The sequence below is a fragment of the Mastomys coucha genome, unplaced genomic scaffold (genome assembly GCF_008632895.1).
Source record: "Mastomys coucha isolate ucsf_1 unplaced genomic scaffold, UCSF_Mcou_1 pScaffold13, whole genome shotgun sequence".
NCBI classification, from domain to species: domain Eukaryota; kingdom Metazoa; phylum Chordata; class Mammalia; order Rodentia; family Muridae; genus Mastomys; species Mastomys coucha.
In genome coordinates this window covers 70,166,955-70,182,903 of record NW_022196895.1, presented here as the reverse complement: position 1 = coordinate 70,182,903, position 15,949 = coordinate 70,166,955, and the positions used below count along the sequence as shown (strand labels likewise).

Sequence of the window (15,949 nt, the reverse complement as noted above, 5' to 3'; positions counted from 1 at the left end):
AAAAAAAAAAGAAAAAAAAAACCCAAAAAACCCAACAACAACAAAAACCAAAAGCAAAACAAAAAATATTCCCCTCCACATCACCCCCAATTCTAAAGGCCACTGTTAATTTTAATACTCGCTGCCTTGATTGGCTTTTAGATAAAGTCCTCTGGGTTGGCTAGTGACCTCTATCAAAGGAGACACTTGAAGCCCCCATGCAACTAGAAATATAACAGCTTCATTTGATATAACAAAGACCTCTGGGGGATGGAGACTGGCTCAAGATTTAAGGGCAATTAATTAAACCATGGGAGTCTGGGGTTCTCCTCGAAGGGGCTGCCCTGTGTCCCAGCCATCCCTGCCAATGTCCCTGCACTGGTATTAGATATCAAAGACTGATTTTTTTCCCTATCCCCCTCCACCCTTGAGACTATGAACACTTTCTGTTTTCAGTAAGCTCCATTAATAACTCTGGAGGGCCTACCTCAAGATTCTTTCTCAGCCCCACCCTCCGACTGGAGGCTGTGGTCACAGCATCAAAACCTTCTTTAGACAAAGGACTCAATATCTACCATTACATGGTGACATCCTGGTGTGGGGAGTTTCTTCTACTTACCCCTCCCTACTTAAGGATCAATTGATACCTTCCCTGTCCCCCCTGCCCCTGAGGATTTAAAATAGCCCCTCACAAAATACACCTTATTCCGCTCATCACATTTTTAGGAACGGAAATTTCCCTGACCCCCAATATGTCCTCTTAAGCCTCTCCCTTCTTCCCCTCAAACATAATTCTCTCCTCTCTTCCCTCCAGAGCTTTTTAGAGAATCTTAACAGGCCTCACCCTGGCTCCCCCTTCCCACAAGCATTCTCTAGTTCCTCTTTGACCTTTTAAAAAAAATAAAAGCCCCTCCCAGCTACAAACACTTTCCCCTGAGGCGATCTAAGATCTAAATTCTGTCAATATGGTTCTAAACCACATAGCACTTGCTAGACAAAACCCAACAATGCCCCTACGGCTCCTTATCTTTAATTCCTCCCCTATACTCACGGGAGCCCACTATCAGCCCCTGGGAAAGGCTCCACACATCTGTGGGCAGCACCCCCAGAAGTCTGAGGGGATGCCTTACTATTATGATTAAAAATGGCCGAGCCAGAGCCCTACAAACCTTAGGGAAAGAATCTGATGTGCTTGTCACCCCTTTCTTCTCTCTCTGCTATCCAGTGGCTACCCCACCCCCACTTTGCTATTAGCTTAATAGGATCCCCAGGACAAATTGATAACCACTACCCTAACAACAACAACAACAACAAAGGGCCAGGCAGTGGTGGCGCACGCCTTTAATCCCAGCACTTGGGAGGCAGAGACAGGAAGATTTCTGAGTTCCAGGTCAGCCTGGTCTACAGAGTGAGTTCCAGGACAGCCAGGGTTACACAGAGAAACCCTGTCTCAAAAAAACCAAAAAAAAAAAAAAAAGGTGGGTTTCTGTTCTCCTCTGTTGTGGTGGCTGCACTCCCCGAGTTCTTTACAAAGAAGTTCATCCCCAGGGTACCCCAATATTTACTAATAGAGAAAAGGGGGCACAGTAATAGTATACTACTCTCCTGGGGATGAGCCCCCTGCTGTCCGACTCAAAGAACTGCCCCATCACTCCCCGAATATAAGGAACTATATACTATCTATTTAGCCCTAAGAGAGATCAATAGGCCCTTTAATCTTTTTTCAGACAGTGTATATATGCTGTTAATATTGCTCCCCTGGCTTATCAAGATTATTAAATTAGAGCCAATCCATCTTCCCTCTACCTGTACATGCTCTTACAGGGAAGAGCCTCTCCCTTCTCCATCCTCCATGTCAGGTATCACAGCCCCTTGCTGTGTCTGAAAGGTGAGCAAAATGCCCCAAGGATTGGACCACCTTCACAGGATTGGACCACCTTCACAGGATCGGTCACGACTTCCATCCAGCATGCAGATAAATTCCACTCACACACAGATAGAGTTCAAGGGACTTCATACCAGCTTCCTCCACACCCCCCTTGCTCAGCTTCAGAAGATATAAAAAAACAAGCTCTTTTTGTGCATCCATTATTATTACCCCAACTTTACAAACCATGGGCACCAGCCCCGAGGTCTCAAACAGAATGCCGTCTGGAAAACTGATGTCACCTACATTCTCTAATTCAGCTGCCAAAAAGAGACCTCTGTTATTGCTGACCATATTCACATCTTATATGGGCCACAGGACACGGGAAAGGAAACTCAGAAAGGCTAATTCACCACAGTGCTCTCCACCTTTGCCATCATGGGCATTTCCCAACAGATAAAAACCGACAATGGTCCTGCCTTTACCAGATCCCAGCTCAAAACCTGCTTACAATGGGTAAGCTCTACACCAGTGCCTATGCTAAATACCTTGTCTCTTGACAGCTTGTCGCTGCCTCCAAATTGGTCTTTACCCACATTAATGTTCTTCAACAGAGTCCAAGGCACCCTATCCCGGCCACAATAAATCTAATATACAGCTGACCTCCTTCCCATAACCACCCACCCCAGTGATTCCTCTGTACTTCTCTCTCCTGGCCACTACTGGCAGCTGTTCCTATTGACATCTTGATCCATGACCCCTTACCCACATGAAGTCAGTTCCTCTCTTCCATCTACCCTTCTGCCTCTAGGACTCTCTTCAAGATCCTAGCATACATGTTACCATAACATCACTGTCACCAAGCCAATATATGCTAAATAATCCCCCTCCCCCTTCTCTGGTGTAACAACCCTACAGGTCCTGTATTTAACCCCCATTTTCCAGGTTTTTGTATCCCCATAATGATTGTTTCCTAGGTTTAGCTCTGTGAGTCTGAAAAACTTGCTGGGACATCAAAAGAAAAGAGAGATCTTCATCTTTCTGCTCATTGGAGTGGGTCTCACAGTCACACAGGGCATCATGGGGTTGTTTTCTGAAACCGGCGGGCCCTGGACTTAATGACTACTGAACAAGGAGGGACTTACATTGTGTTAAAGAAGAAATGTTGCTTCTTTGTCAATGAATCTGGGATGGTGGAACAAGACATATAAATGCTCAAAGATCTCAGGTGAGATCTCCCAGCATACTGTGCACCTCATACCCTCATCCTGCAATGCACCTCATACGCTCATCCTGCAATGCACCTCATACCCTCATCCTGCAATGCACCTCATACCCTCATCCTGCAATGCACCTCATACCCTCATCCTGCAATGCACCTCATACCCTTATCCTGCAATGCACCTCATACCCTTACCCTGCAATGCACCTCATACCCTTATCCTGCAATGCACCTCATACCCTTATCCTGCAATGCACCTCATACCCTCATCCTGCAATGCACCTCATACCCTTATCCTGCAATGCACCTCATACCCTCATCCTGCAATGCACCTCATACCCTCATCCTGCAATGCACCTCATACCCTCATCCTGCAATGCACCTCATACCCTCATCCTGCAATGCACCTCATACCCTCATCCTGCAATGCACCTCATACCCTCATCCTGCAATGCACCTCATACCCTCATCCTGCAATGCACCTCATACCCTCATCCTGCAATGCACCTCATACCCTCATCCTGCACTACTCAGACCCTCATCCTGCAATGCACCTCATACCCTTATCCTGCACTACTCAAACCCTCTGATAGCTTGACTTCTATCTCTCCTTGGCCCCGAACTGGCCGCTGAAGTCATACTCCACCTGGCGTTCTGCCTCATCCAATTTCTAAAATGACAGATAAGTAGCACTGCAAAAAAATCACTGCCAATCAGGTTCTTATTCAATACCGAACACTTTCCAGTACGGAGGCTGATGACTATGATGATAGAACCAAAAGGGAGAGATGTGGGACAAGTGAGTCACACAAATGGGGGACCAGGCCTGGAGTAAGAGTGAGGTCGAGATGCATCCAAACTGCCAAAATGTCATCTCGACAGTGGTAGGAGTGTGGATCGCTCATTCCCTATTCTGAGCCTGCGAGCCGCTGTGCATGCAGTCTCGTGACCCCACCTCTACCATGGTTGAGATCGTCTTGTAGCCTGGTGGCCAAAGTACAGGTTTAAGTTCCTCTCTCCCTATAAAGACATGTCCAGCAAGCACCTGGAATTCCTCTTCTTGCAAATGAAGCGTCCCTAGCATCTCAGTTCTAACCAATAATGTAACTCCTCACCATGAAAAACCTCCTACCCACTCCCCAAGGCTTACACACCCCAGGTTATGCTCTCCCTCCCAATAAAGAGTCATTCTACTGTAATCTTCTTGGAGAAGGCCAGTTCTCCCCAACACCCAAGTCAATGGAGTGCCTGTGGACTCACTCCTGCAAACCCACCCTGCCCGGTGCACGACTGTGTCTGAATATCCTGAAGATAAAAGCAGATCCTGGCCGCAAAAGGAGAGAGGGGAACGGGCACAAGGTTATCACTAGACTCCCTCCTGCTCATTAGGGACATTGAGTTCCTAGAGGCAAGTTTGAGCTTCACTGTCAATCATCATCACCTTTTCTTCTTCTTCTTCTTCTTCTTCTTCTTCTTCTTCTTCTTCTTCTTCTTCTTCTTCTTCTTCTTCTTCTTCTTCTTCTTCTCCTTCTCCTTCTCCTTCTCCTTCTCCTTCTCCTTCTCCTTCTCCTTCTCCTTCTTCTTCTTCCTCTTCCTCTTCCTCCTCCTCCTCTTCCTTTTCCTCCTCTTCCTCTTCTTCCTCCACCTCCTCTTCTTCCTCCTCCTCCTCTTCTTCTTTTTCTTCTTCTTCTTCCTCCTCCTCCTGGCCTTCTTCCTCCTCTCCCTCCTCTTCTCCTTCCTTCTCCTCTCCCTCTTCCTCCTCTTCTCCCTCTTCCTCCTCCTCCTCTTCCTTTTCCTCCTTTTCCTCCTCTTCCTCTTCCTCCTCTTCTTCCTCCTCCTCCTCTTCTTCCCCTTCCCCTCCTCTTCTTCATCCTCTTCCTCCACCTCTTCTTCTTCCTTCATACATGACTAATTAACAAACCATGACCAACAGCAAGCAACCTGCATGGTGGTCTGTATTATATATGGATAATGTCATAATTTAATTGAACTGTTGGATAGTCATTAGTGGCAGTTAAAATAGCTACCAATTTTTATAAGAAAGAGTTATTTAAATATTCCTCTTTGAAAGATTCTATCTTCAAAGACAGGCTGTTGGATAGTCATTAGTGGCAGTTAAAATAGCTACCAATTTCTAAAAGAAAGAGTTATTTAGATATTCCTCTTTGAAAGATCTATCTTCAAAGACAGGCCCTAATCCTACTTCCCTTCTGAAATACCTTTCAGCCTTGAGAGTCACTGATAGCCTCTGGTTAGAGGTGGAGCTTCCTTTCTCCATCCCTGTGAATCTGAACAAATCCTATACATGTCAATGTGACTCATGGAATGAGGTGGTCCTCTGCTGATCCTATACTCAGCCTGGGCCTGGCGATTTCTGTTCTTTAGAATACTTGCTATGAGGATGTTCTCTCTCAGAATGAGTTCCCTGACTCTCAGTACTCCAAGCCTCAAGCCAGGGAGGTGCTCCAGCTGTTAACAAAGGGGAGATCTCTACCACAGTGAGCTACACTGCCAGTGACCTGAGGCAGGATCTTTAGTGTCTACCCAGCCAAGCCTCCAGGTGGATTCAGCCTCAGTTCACATCTGACTTCAAGCACGTGAGCTATCCTAAGCAAGGACTGCTCAGTCGAGCCTTGCCAACTTGCAGAGTAAGAGGAAGTAAGTTGTTTTAGACCGTGGATTTTGAATGTTTCCAGGGAGCGATAGGGATCTATGGTGCTTCAAGTTGACAGTCTTTTCTCATCTTCCAGTTGAGTGTCCACTGGGTGGAAAGAGGCCGCACTCACGAAGACCCTTTCAAATCTCCAGCAGTCGGCTTTTCCCAGCAGGGAGGAGAGGAGGGCCTCTCAAAATGGCTCAGCGGGGAAAGGAGCTTGCCACCTGACCCAATGACTTGAGTTCGTCCCCTAGGACTCGTAAGGTAGAAAGTGAAAACTGACTCCAACAGTTTGCCCTCTGATTTCCCATGCATGCCATGACAAGTGCACACACAGATACACGCGTGAGTTGTGCGCACATGTCTATGTGTGTGTGCGTGTGTTGACAACCCGTAGGAGCCTGTTGTCTCCTTCTACCATGTGGCTTCTGGGGATCAAATACAGGTGGGCAGGCTTGGTGGCAAGCATCCGCTGCCGCCAGTAAGTCAGAGAAGGTCAACAGGGTAGGTTACATACTATTTTTTTTTTCAGACTACCAAAAGGTTAAGGTACAAATCAGATTCTTCTAGGAAAAAACAAAACAAAACAAACCATACTTCTATACACCGAGAATCGTGGAATGAACAGAGAGGCCCCCGCCCCAGGGCAGAGAGGATGACTGAGTTAAAGTTAGGTCCCTTCCTTTAAGGCACCCCAGGAAGGTAGTGAGGAAAGGCTGCAGGGACACAGGGGCCTGCTTTCTCACCTGAGCCTGACTGGGTACTCACAAGGAAACACATTAATCCTGGAGAAGGCGACACAGGACGACAGTGGCATTTCCCAAAGCAGAATGTTAGCATTTTTGTCTCGAAGACACGCAGAGTCCTGTGCGTGTAAGCCATCCCTGCTAATCTAGCTACTAGGCTTCTCTGAGGTATGCTGGGCGTCTCTGATCTATGCTGGGTGCCTCCGATGTACGCCAGGTGTCTTCCTCAATCCCTCTCCATCTCTTCATGTTCTTTATGGAGGCAGGGTCACTTGGTGAACTCAGAACTCGCCAATCGGGCGAGTGTAGCTAGCTAGCTAGCTAGCTGGCCCCAGGGATCATCTATCTTTTCGGTCCGAGCGCTGCCAGCTTTTATGTGGGTTCTTGTGGTTTGGTCCAGTCCTCAGGCTTCCGCAGCGAGCACCTTATCATCCGCTGAGCCACCTCCCCAACACCCCAACCTGGCAGTAGACACTTTGAAATAGAACCTTCTTGGAAGTGCTGTGATCACTGGACCACGAAGGCAGTCCTGGGACCTCAGCCCCTCCCTCTTCCTGTCTCCTGCATTTCAGCCATGGTTTTTCACCAAATTATGCTGAGCTTAAGTGTGCCTAAAATAATCAGAGTCTTAAAGTTTGATCCTGCTTTCTCACCTCCCAGATCATTCCTCTGCAGGCCATGGTGAGCGCTGGTCCCATGCCCCTGCCCCTGAATCTCTGTAAGTTCTTTACTTCAGGTATTTGTTACAGTAATAGAAAGCTTACTCGAATTACTTAATTTTTTTGAACATGTTTTTGCTAAGTCTTTTTCTAAAGAATCATCTATATATTTAATGTATATGAGTATACTGTATTTGTCTTCAGACACAGCAGAAGAGGGCATCAGATCCCATTACACATGGTTGTGAGGCACCATGTGGTTGTTGGGCATTGAACTCAGGACCTCTGGAAGAGCAGGCAGCGCTCTTAATGGCAGAGCCCCCTGCTTAATTTTTTTTTAATTCTTGCAAATGTTATGTTGTTATTTAAGATGCTCATCCAGCTTAAAAAACAATGTGTACGTTCAGACCCACAATGAACAGTGGAATTTAATTTTACCAATACAGTGCCTATTTTCATATGAAATCTTACGGTTTGCTCTGATGTTCTAGAAGGACCAGCCCAGCATTGATATGAAATAGCATCAGTAATGTATAGATTAATGGTGCATTGCCCTCTATGTTACAGATACATTTTTCTCCATAAGGACGGATAATAGAGAGAACACAATCATACCTGGCAAAGTCCTCCATGTCGGCCTGCTGAAGCACCTTCAGGCTTTCTTTTATGCGTTGTTCGTGCAGAGCAAGTTCTTCTTGTTCTTTGAGTTTTCGTTGCACTAAGAAAGGCAAGAGAAATTACTTGGCAGGTGATTTTTTTTCTCTTTCCAATCAAGACTTGTTGCTGATTATTTTCTGGGTGCTAAAGCCACGTTGTCTTTAGAACTGCTGGGGAGGATCTTGGATCAAGAATGGAGAAGTGGGACCAATGAGATAGCTCAGAGGAGAGCGGCTGCTAGCTCCATCCCTGGGATGGAGACATGGCAGAAGAAGAAAACTGACTCCAGCAAGTTGTCCTTTGACCTCCACATGTGCCATGGTATTTACATGCCCCCATCACCAATTCTCAACATGCATGCACTCACAGACAAAGAAATAAATGATTAATAATGAAAGAATTAAAAAAATTTTATATGCCAGGCATATAGTTGTATACCTGTAGTTCCAGGTATTTGGAAAGCTGTCAGAAGAGTGTTATTTGAGCCTAGGAAGCTAGCACAGACTAAGGAACATAGTGAGAGCCTATCTCAAAAAAGAAGAAGAAGAAGAAGAAGAAGAAGAAGAAGAAGAAGAAGAAGAAGAAGAAGAAGAGGAGGAGGAGGAGGAGGAGGAGGAGGAGGAGGAGGAGGAGGAGGAAGAAGAAGAAGAGGAAGAAGAAGAAGAAGAAGAGGAAGAGGAAGAGGAAGAGGCAGAGGTAGAGGCAGAGGCAGAGACAACAGAAGCAGAAGCAGAACAAGAACAAGAACAATAAGAAGCAGAAGAAACAGCATTTCTCTCCTGGAAAAAAGCTTCTTACACACTGTAATCCACACAGATTTCCTCTCATTATCTGAAAGTCTATGAGTGGCCTTTTCACACCAGATTAAAGCATATCTTGGCCATACCTGCTCGTCAAGAACCAGGCAAGATGCTCCCTGCATCCCCAAGGCCTATGGTCCTCCCTTGGAACCCTGCTCTGACCTACTAGCCACACAGTCCCGCATGCACAAGGTAGACTTGATAAGACAGCCCCCTCTTCCCCATCCATTCTTCTCTTCCACTCTTCTCCCAAGGTTTGGTAAGCTAAAAATACCCCCTGACATTATTAATGATACTATGCTAACACATAGAAGCCTGGTATGGCTGTCCTCTGAGAAGCTCCACCCAGCAGCTGGCTCAGACAGCTGAGATCCACAGCCAAAATTGGATGGAGCTTGGGCACTCTTATGAAAGAGTCAGGGGAAGATTGATGGACCTGAAAGAGACAGGAACTCCACAGGAAGACCAACCAAGTCAACTAACCTGGACCCCTGGGGGCTCTCAGAGACTAAACCACCAACCAAAGAGCATACATGGGCTGGACCTAAGACCCCCACACTTACGGAGCAGATGTGCAGCTCTGTCTTCGTGCAGGTCCTGAACAACTGGAGTGGGGCTTTTCCCTATCTGTAGAATCTGTTCCCCTTACTTGGCTATCTTGTCTGGCCTCAGTGGGAAAAGAAGCACCTAGCCTATCAGAGACTTGAGGTACCAGGATTGAGGGGGTACTTGGGGACAAGGGGGCAAGGAGGGGGATGCGAGGAGGGGCTGTGGAAAGGAGGATGGGAGGGGGATAGTGATCAGGATGTAAAGTGAGAAAAAAAAATATATATATATACATATATATAAAACGAAAGTCACAACCAATAAGCTAACTTGTGGTACCTAGGGCTTATTGGGAAAATATACAAAAAAATAAAAAAATATAACACAGCCCACCCAAGTACTAGGAACATAGTAACAGTTCCAAGGAAAACAACTTACATGAGACAGAAAACACAGGATTCAAAGGAACAATTACAAAGTCAAAGTCAAAGAGTTCACCTCATTCAAAGAGGAAACAAAGACCTAGGTGAACCGAGAGGACAGGAATAAACTGGTTGAAATCTGAGAAAATGGAAACATCTGATAGACATAAGAAATCCAATTCAGGGTATGAATACAGAATTCACTAAAGAGAGAAATACTGAAAAAAAAACTCAAAGAGAAGTGAAACTGGAGATGAAAAACTGAGTTCCTAAGAAGCTCTGTGATGAGCTTCAGCGACAGAATGAGCTGTATATAATAAAGCACACTATTGGGTCTCGGAGACAACGTGGAAGAATGGGATCACGCACTCAGAAAACATGAAACCTAATGCATGCACAGAATATATAGGGTCTCAGGCACCATAGAAAGCTCAAACCTATGAACTGTGAGTCCAGAATAAGGAGAATAATGGGTCAATAGCACAGAAATCTTTCTAAATAAAATTATGAAAGAAGAAGTTCCAACCTTGAGATGCCCTTACAGGTACTAGAGGTCAACAGAATGACAAACAGATGGGACCAGAAAAGGAACTCCCCTTACACATTACAGTAAAATGATTAAAAGCTCAGAATCAGAAAAGGGTATTGAAATGCCAAGTCATATATAATGGCAGCCCATTAGAATAACAGCTAGTCACACTATAAAAACTTCCAAAGTGGAATTTTAATTAATAACTAATGGTGTGTGTGTGTGTGTGTGTGTGTTGACAACCTGCAGGAGTCTGTTCTCTCCTCCTACCACGTGGGTTCTGAGGATCCAACACAGACTTGGTGGCAAGCCTCTTCGGCCCATAAGCCATTTTAGTCGCTCCTGATAGAAACGTTGAAAGCAAGAAAAGCTTGGAGAGAGATAACCAAAGCTCTGGAAAATACAACTGCCACCCCAGATGATAATACTCAGCAACACTGTCTGTTAGGAGCAGAGGGGAAGGAAAAACTTTCCATGATAAAAACGAACGAAAGGGATTTATGACCCATAAGCTGGCCACACAGAGGATACTTGAAGGAATACTTGAAGACCAAAAAGAAGGACAGATTCATTGTCGCCACCCTTGTTGCCGCCTCAACGATCAGTGGAAATAAGGAGGCGACCACGAACCCTTCTCCAAGCAGTTTATTCAGGAACCTTGTAATCTTCCTTCTTACATCTTCCTTCTTACATCTTCCTTCTTACATCTTCCTTCTTACATTTTACTACTTACATTTTACTTACTCCTATTCCTCTACTTACATCTTACTTCTATCTTCTTACTTACTCCTATTTCCCAGCCCCCAGCCCTCGCGGGTTAAATACTTTCCCTGGTCCCAATCAGCATCAGCTACGTGGCAAAACATAATAGGCTGCGGGAAATCATGCCAGCTTGCATCACAAACTAGAGGCACCCAGCTTTTCCAAATAAGGGCTTGTTTATCACAATGCTCTCTGCTCTGGCCAGAGACCAGGTGTTCAATATATAGGGTGGCAGCTGCAGCTCCCCACAATACATGGCAGAGACAACAGGGGAAAATAAACAATGTCAGGGCAGTCGATCAAAGCATACATTTATTTAAAACTCACAAAAACCATAAAAAGGACAGCAATTTAAAACACACCTTTCAATCCTAACTGAGGGCTTAACCCTCCAACAAAAAGACACAGATGAACAAACTGGATTAGTAAATAGGATGCAGGGGTTGGAGACATGACTCGGCAGTTAAGAGCGCTTGCTGCTTTTCTAGGGGACTAGAGTTAGGTTCCCAGCACCTGTTTAGGCAGCCCACAACCACCTGTAACTCCAGCTCCAGGGGACCCAATGCCTCTGAGGGCACCAACGTTTATATGCACACATCCACATCCAAATATACAAGCCTACACGTGATTTTTAAATATTTTTAGTTAAAAAAAATGAAGTTAAAAGGATCCATCTCTTTGTTGCCTCTAAGAAACACACCTTATCATTAAAGGTAGATACTACCTTAGAATGCATAGATAAAGATATTCCAAGTAAATAGGGCTGGGGAAAAAAAATGGGCATAGCTATGCTAATATCTGACAACATAGACTTCAAACCAAAACTGCTCAGAAGAGATAAAGAAGGCCACTTCGTACACACTAAGGTAACAGTCCTCCAAGAGGATATGACAATATTAAACATATCCACACCAAGCACAGGTGCACCCAATTGTGTAAAACAAACTCTACAAGATATAAAGTCACAGATTTGATCCAATAGCATAATCGTGGGTGGTTCCAATGCCCCACATTTGCCAGTAAGGTCATTCACATAAGAATAGTTAAATGACCTCATAAGTCAATAGACCTAACAGATACCTACAGAATATTACTCCCAAACATTAAACATGCACACTTGTCTCAGCCACATAGAATATCTCCAAGTAGGCCACATTTTAGGACATGAAGAAAACCTTAACAAACACAGGGAGTTGGAAATAAGAGTCTGTACTCTGACTGTCATGGAATAAAGTTATCAATAGTAATAAACATCACAAAACACACATGCACATGAATATTCGGCAACATATTAGTGAACAATAATTGGATCACCGAAGAAACGAAGAAGGAGATGTAAAGCATTTTAGAAATGAGAGAAAACAAAACCACAGTGTTCTAAAGTCCACAGAACACAATGAAGACAGCTCTAAGAGGGAAGAAACCATGTAGTCTGCAAAAGCAGATGTTTTGACTTCTTTTCTGGTTATGTCCCTTCATTCCCTTCTCTTGTCTCACTGCTTGCCACAGGCCAGCCGATCTGGGCCTCCCTCAACCCATAGGAGAAATGGGGTCCTAATCAGGTTGACAAGGTGTAGGCGAAGAAATGATGGCAGAGACGACACATGAAGTACAGGATCTGAATGTATTTCTTAAAAATGGCATCAGACTTTTACAGTCATTGCAAAAGAGGAATGAAAAATCTGGCAGCTCAGCAGTTAAGGTACATCTCAGGCCATCTAAAACACACTGTGTCTAAAACAGCAGCTATCTCCTCTGGACTGGTGCTGCATCCCTGGGCCCAATAGCTCTGGGCCCAGGGGACCGCAGAACTGCATGAATCTGAGTACTAATTCATTTAAGTTCTGGTTCTAGTCAGAGAGCCAGTCCGAGCGCGAGTCCCCAAGTGCGAGTCCTCATGCGAGTCCTAGTGCGAGTCCTTCCTATACAAAGTGAAAAGCAGGCTTATATGGTGTACAGAAAGCAGGGCAGGTGACAGTCACATCAAGGTCAGTGATCTTACTGACCAAAATCACATATCTAGTTGTAAAACGGGCGCAAGAGCAAAGGTGTTCTCCCCGCTGGGGCTAATTTGGTATTTCTATGCTAATTCTCTGGTTCTGCTAGAGGCAAGGACCAGGAAGTTCCAATCTAACAGTTCCTGCTAATACCCTTAAGTGAGGGAAGCCCTTCAATTACTCTCTAGTACGTAAAACAGTTCTTTCTACTGTGGGACTGCCCTGAGAATTCTAACTATGTTAACAGTAAGCAATGGTGCCTGACCTCTGTCGCTAACTCTGAGAAAAACCTGTCTGGCAAGGCAGATTCCTTGAGATAAATTCCAAACTAAAGACAGCTTGGCATTAAACTAGGATAGGTTGGAAACATTGTGCTGGCCAGGAAACAATGCCCAATCTTAGCCATTTATGAGTCATTTCTTGGGGTACCTTTATGCCTAAATAAGAGGGCGTGTTGACAATTGGAAAGACTGATCTGGAACACGTCTGAGTTAGGAGATGCCAGCGACTGTCTGAAATCCAGGAGGCACAGAACTCCTTTTGGATCCTTATTGTCTCTCATCCTAATCAGACTTTTACCCCCGATATTTTGGATTTGACTGGAGTAGATGAGTGGGTATGGCAACTGCTCTAGCTAAAACTTCACCCCAAAACTCCCTTAGAATTGATAAACTCCTTTGAAATATAATGCAAAGTGGCAGAAAACAAAACTATTATGCAGAAATTAGTAACCTTCCTACAGATCAATGACTAACATACTGAGAAGGAAACCACAGAAATGATTCCATCCTCTACGCCCACCCAAAAATAAAAGACCCGAGAATAAACCTGGCAATGAAAATTAAAGACCTTGACAATGGAAAATTTAAGACTCTGAAAGAAATTAAGGAAGTCACTAGAAGACACGAAGATGTCCCAGGTTCATGGACTGGGGGAATCAAAACTGTGTTATGTCCTGAGCTTTGTTATTCTTGGGAATATCATATCCACAGGCTCCACTGAGGATCAGTCAGAATAAAGGTCAGTTAGAACTGTGTTGTCCAGCCAGCCAAATTAGCTTGAGTCAGAGCCAGCCACCCCGCAGGGCTTCCTGTACCTGTATATGAGCTCATTCTGGAATTTGCCTTTATAAGCTGGCCCTGGGAAACATTTAACGCTGCAGTCTTAGCTCCAGAGTCTACGCTGTGCCCCTGATCAATCAGTCCTGGGCGGTGTGCTCAAGAACAGTTCTTATTTAACTGAGACCAGAGTCTGAGTGGTTAGTGTAGTGATTCCTGGATCCCTACACAGGATATGTTTTTGTGTGTGTTTAAAGACTCACCCATGAAAGGTTCAGGGCTACACTGGGATCCTGAACGCCAGTGTAATCGCTGACTTTCTATTGACTTAAACCCCACAATGTTTCTGGAGGTCCAGGTGAAGAGATTCAGGAAACCTGCCTCTGCACTTTCACACAGCTCACTTAGAGCTTCCCTCCCCTCCCCCCTTTTCCCAGCATAGATGCCTCTAGCCTTTCAGAGAGGGCAAACAGAGAAGGCCCAGTCTGGCACCAGAATATTGCAATTCCCCTTTTCATGGTGGCACTCCCTTCCCCTTAAGGACACCCCCCCACACACACACACACACTGCTGGGGTGCAGCAGACACTGGCTTTGGGAACAGACAAATGGCACCATATCCCAAACTCTGTGTCACCAAGGCTGGCTCTCTTCTTGATGGATAACTAACATTTTTTCTGGTGCAGATGGCTCCTGTCCTTAAGGGAAATGTAAGAATTGAGCAAACAGGGACACCTCATAAAATTACCGAGGAGCAAGGAATGTCCATTAAGCCTAAAGACAGAGAGCTTCAGGAGAGGTTTGCTGAACAAACATCCATCCCCAAGAGATGCCCTAATTATGGGGAGAAATGCCTGGTTCCAGGAAATGTCCCCAGGAGGGGGTGGATCTTGCCCCACCCCTTCTATGTGCAACAGGTATCTCCTCCTCTCCTGGGGTACAAAGGCCAATGGAAACAAAGAACAATGAGCTCCACCAATGAGAGATAACACATGCTGTAAACCTATGTTCTGGAAGGGTATAAAAAGTGTGTGCCTTTGTTCCTTGGGGCCACTTTTGTCTGAATGCAGGACAACCCCAGTATACTGGATTATTAAAAACCTCAGTGGTGGTGGCACACGCCTTTAATCCCAGCACTTGGGAGGCAGAGTCAGGCAGATTTCTGAGTTCAAGGCCAGCCTGGTCTATAGAGTGAGTTCCAGGACAGCCAGGACTACACAGAGAAGCCTTGTCTTGAACCCCCCCCCCCAAAAAAAAAGAACCTCATGCAGATTGCAGCCATCTCTGATCTCTGTCTCTGTATCTTTGTGAATGAGATGACATCCTGGACGTAAGATTCCAAATCTTACAGAAACAAGGACCAAACATCCCTAAAAGATAAGTGGCCCACTCTTGGGCCATGAGAGAAGGGCAATGAGTGTTCCCAGACAGTTGTGGCCAGTTTATAAAAATACACTAGTTCCTGATAACACCATAAAGTTACTTCCTGGGTCCAAAGAGTCTCCCCTCTCAGCTGCATGATTCTGTCCCGCTATCTGAACAAACGACATCAGGTTTGAAGGATGGCTTTCACTTGTCACCTCCCCTGTCATGTAACTCCAAAGCCTGAGGATCCCTGCTTATGCATATGCCCGTATAAAAACTCACAGCCCCCCACCTGCACAGTGGGAAAGGGTTGTGATCTGGGTCTGACTCGAATAAAGGCTCTTTCATTATATTACGTCAAACTTGGAACTCTTAGAGTTCTTCTGGAGGTTCCCCTGAACTGGGCACACCACCACCATGATCCCAACGACCAGGCTTTGAGCCACTGAGGGGTGTCAGAACCCCTGGGAGTGGGAAGAATGTGGTGGTCAAGGGGGCTTCTAGGGTTCACAACCTTAGTTGTTCCAAGTCCCCAGGACTCTTCTTTGATCAACCACTGCCTAATGTTTTTGGGGAGCTTGATACCTCCATCCCACAAGAAACAGATTAGAAGTTCACCTGGTCTGTCACCTCTGGAGGTAATGTGAGAGCTAAAGTTATATCTTAAGTCTAAGTTACCATGCTT

At 45.3% G+C, this 15,949-nt stretch overlaps 1 protein-coding gene across 7 annotated transcripts in view; it reads right to left on the bottom strand.

Annotated features, from left to right (window-relative positions):
* Positions 1-15,949, bottom strand: part of LOC116087347 (cilia- and flagella-associated protein 53) — an 89,858-nt gene that overhangs the window by 20,698 nt on the left and 53,211 nt on the right. For all 7 annotated transcript variants that reach the window (XM_031366027.1, XM_031366030.1, XM_031366028.1 and 4 more), the window contains one exon: positions 7,745-7,847. In XM_031366027.1, coding sequence (XP_031221887.1) covers positions 7,745-7,847 — 103 coding nt within the window. The remainder of the gene's footprint in view (positions 1-7,744; positions 7,848-15,949) is intronic.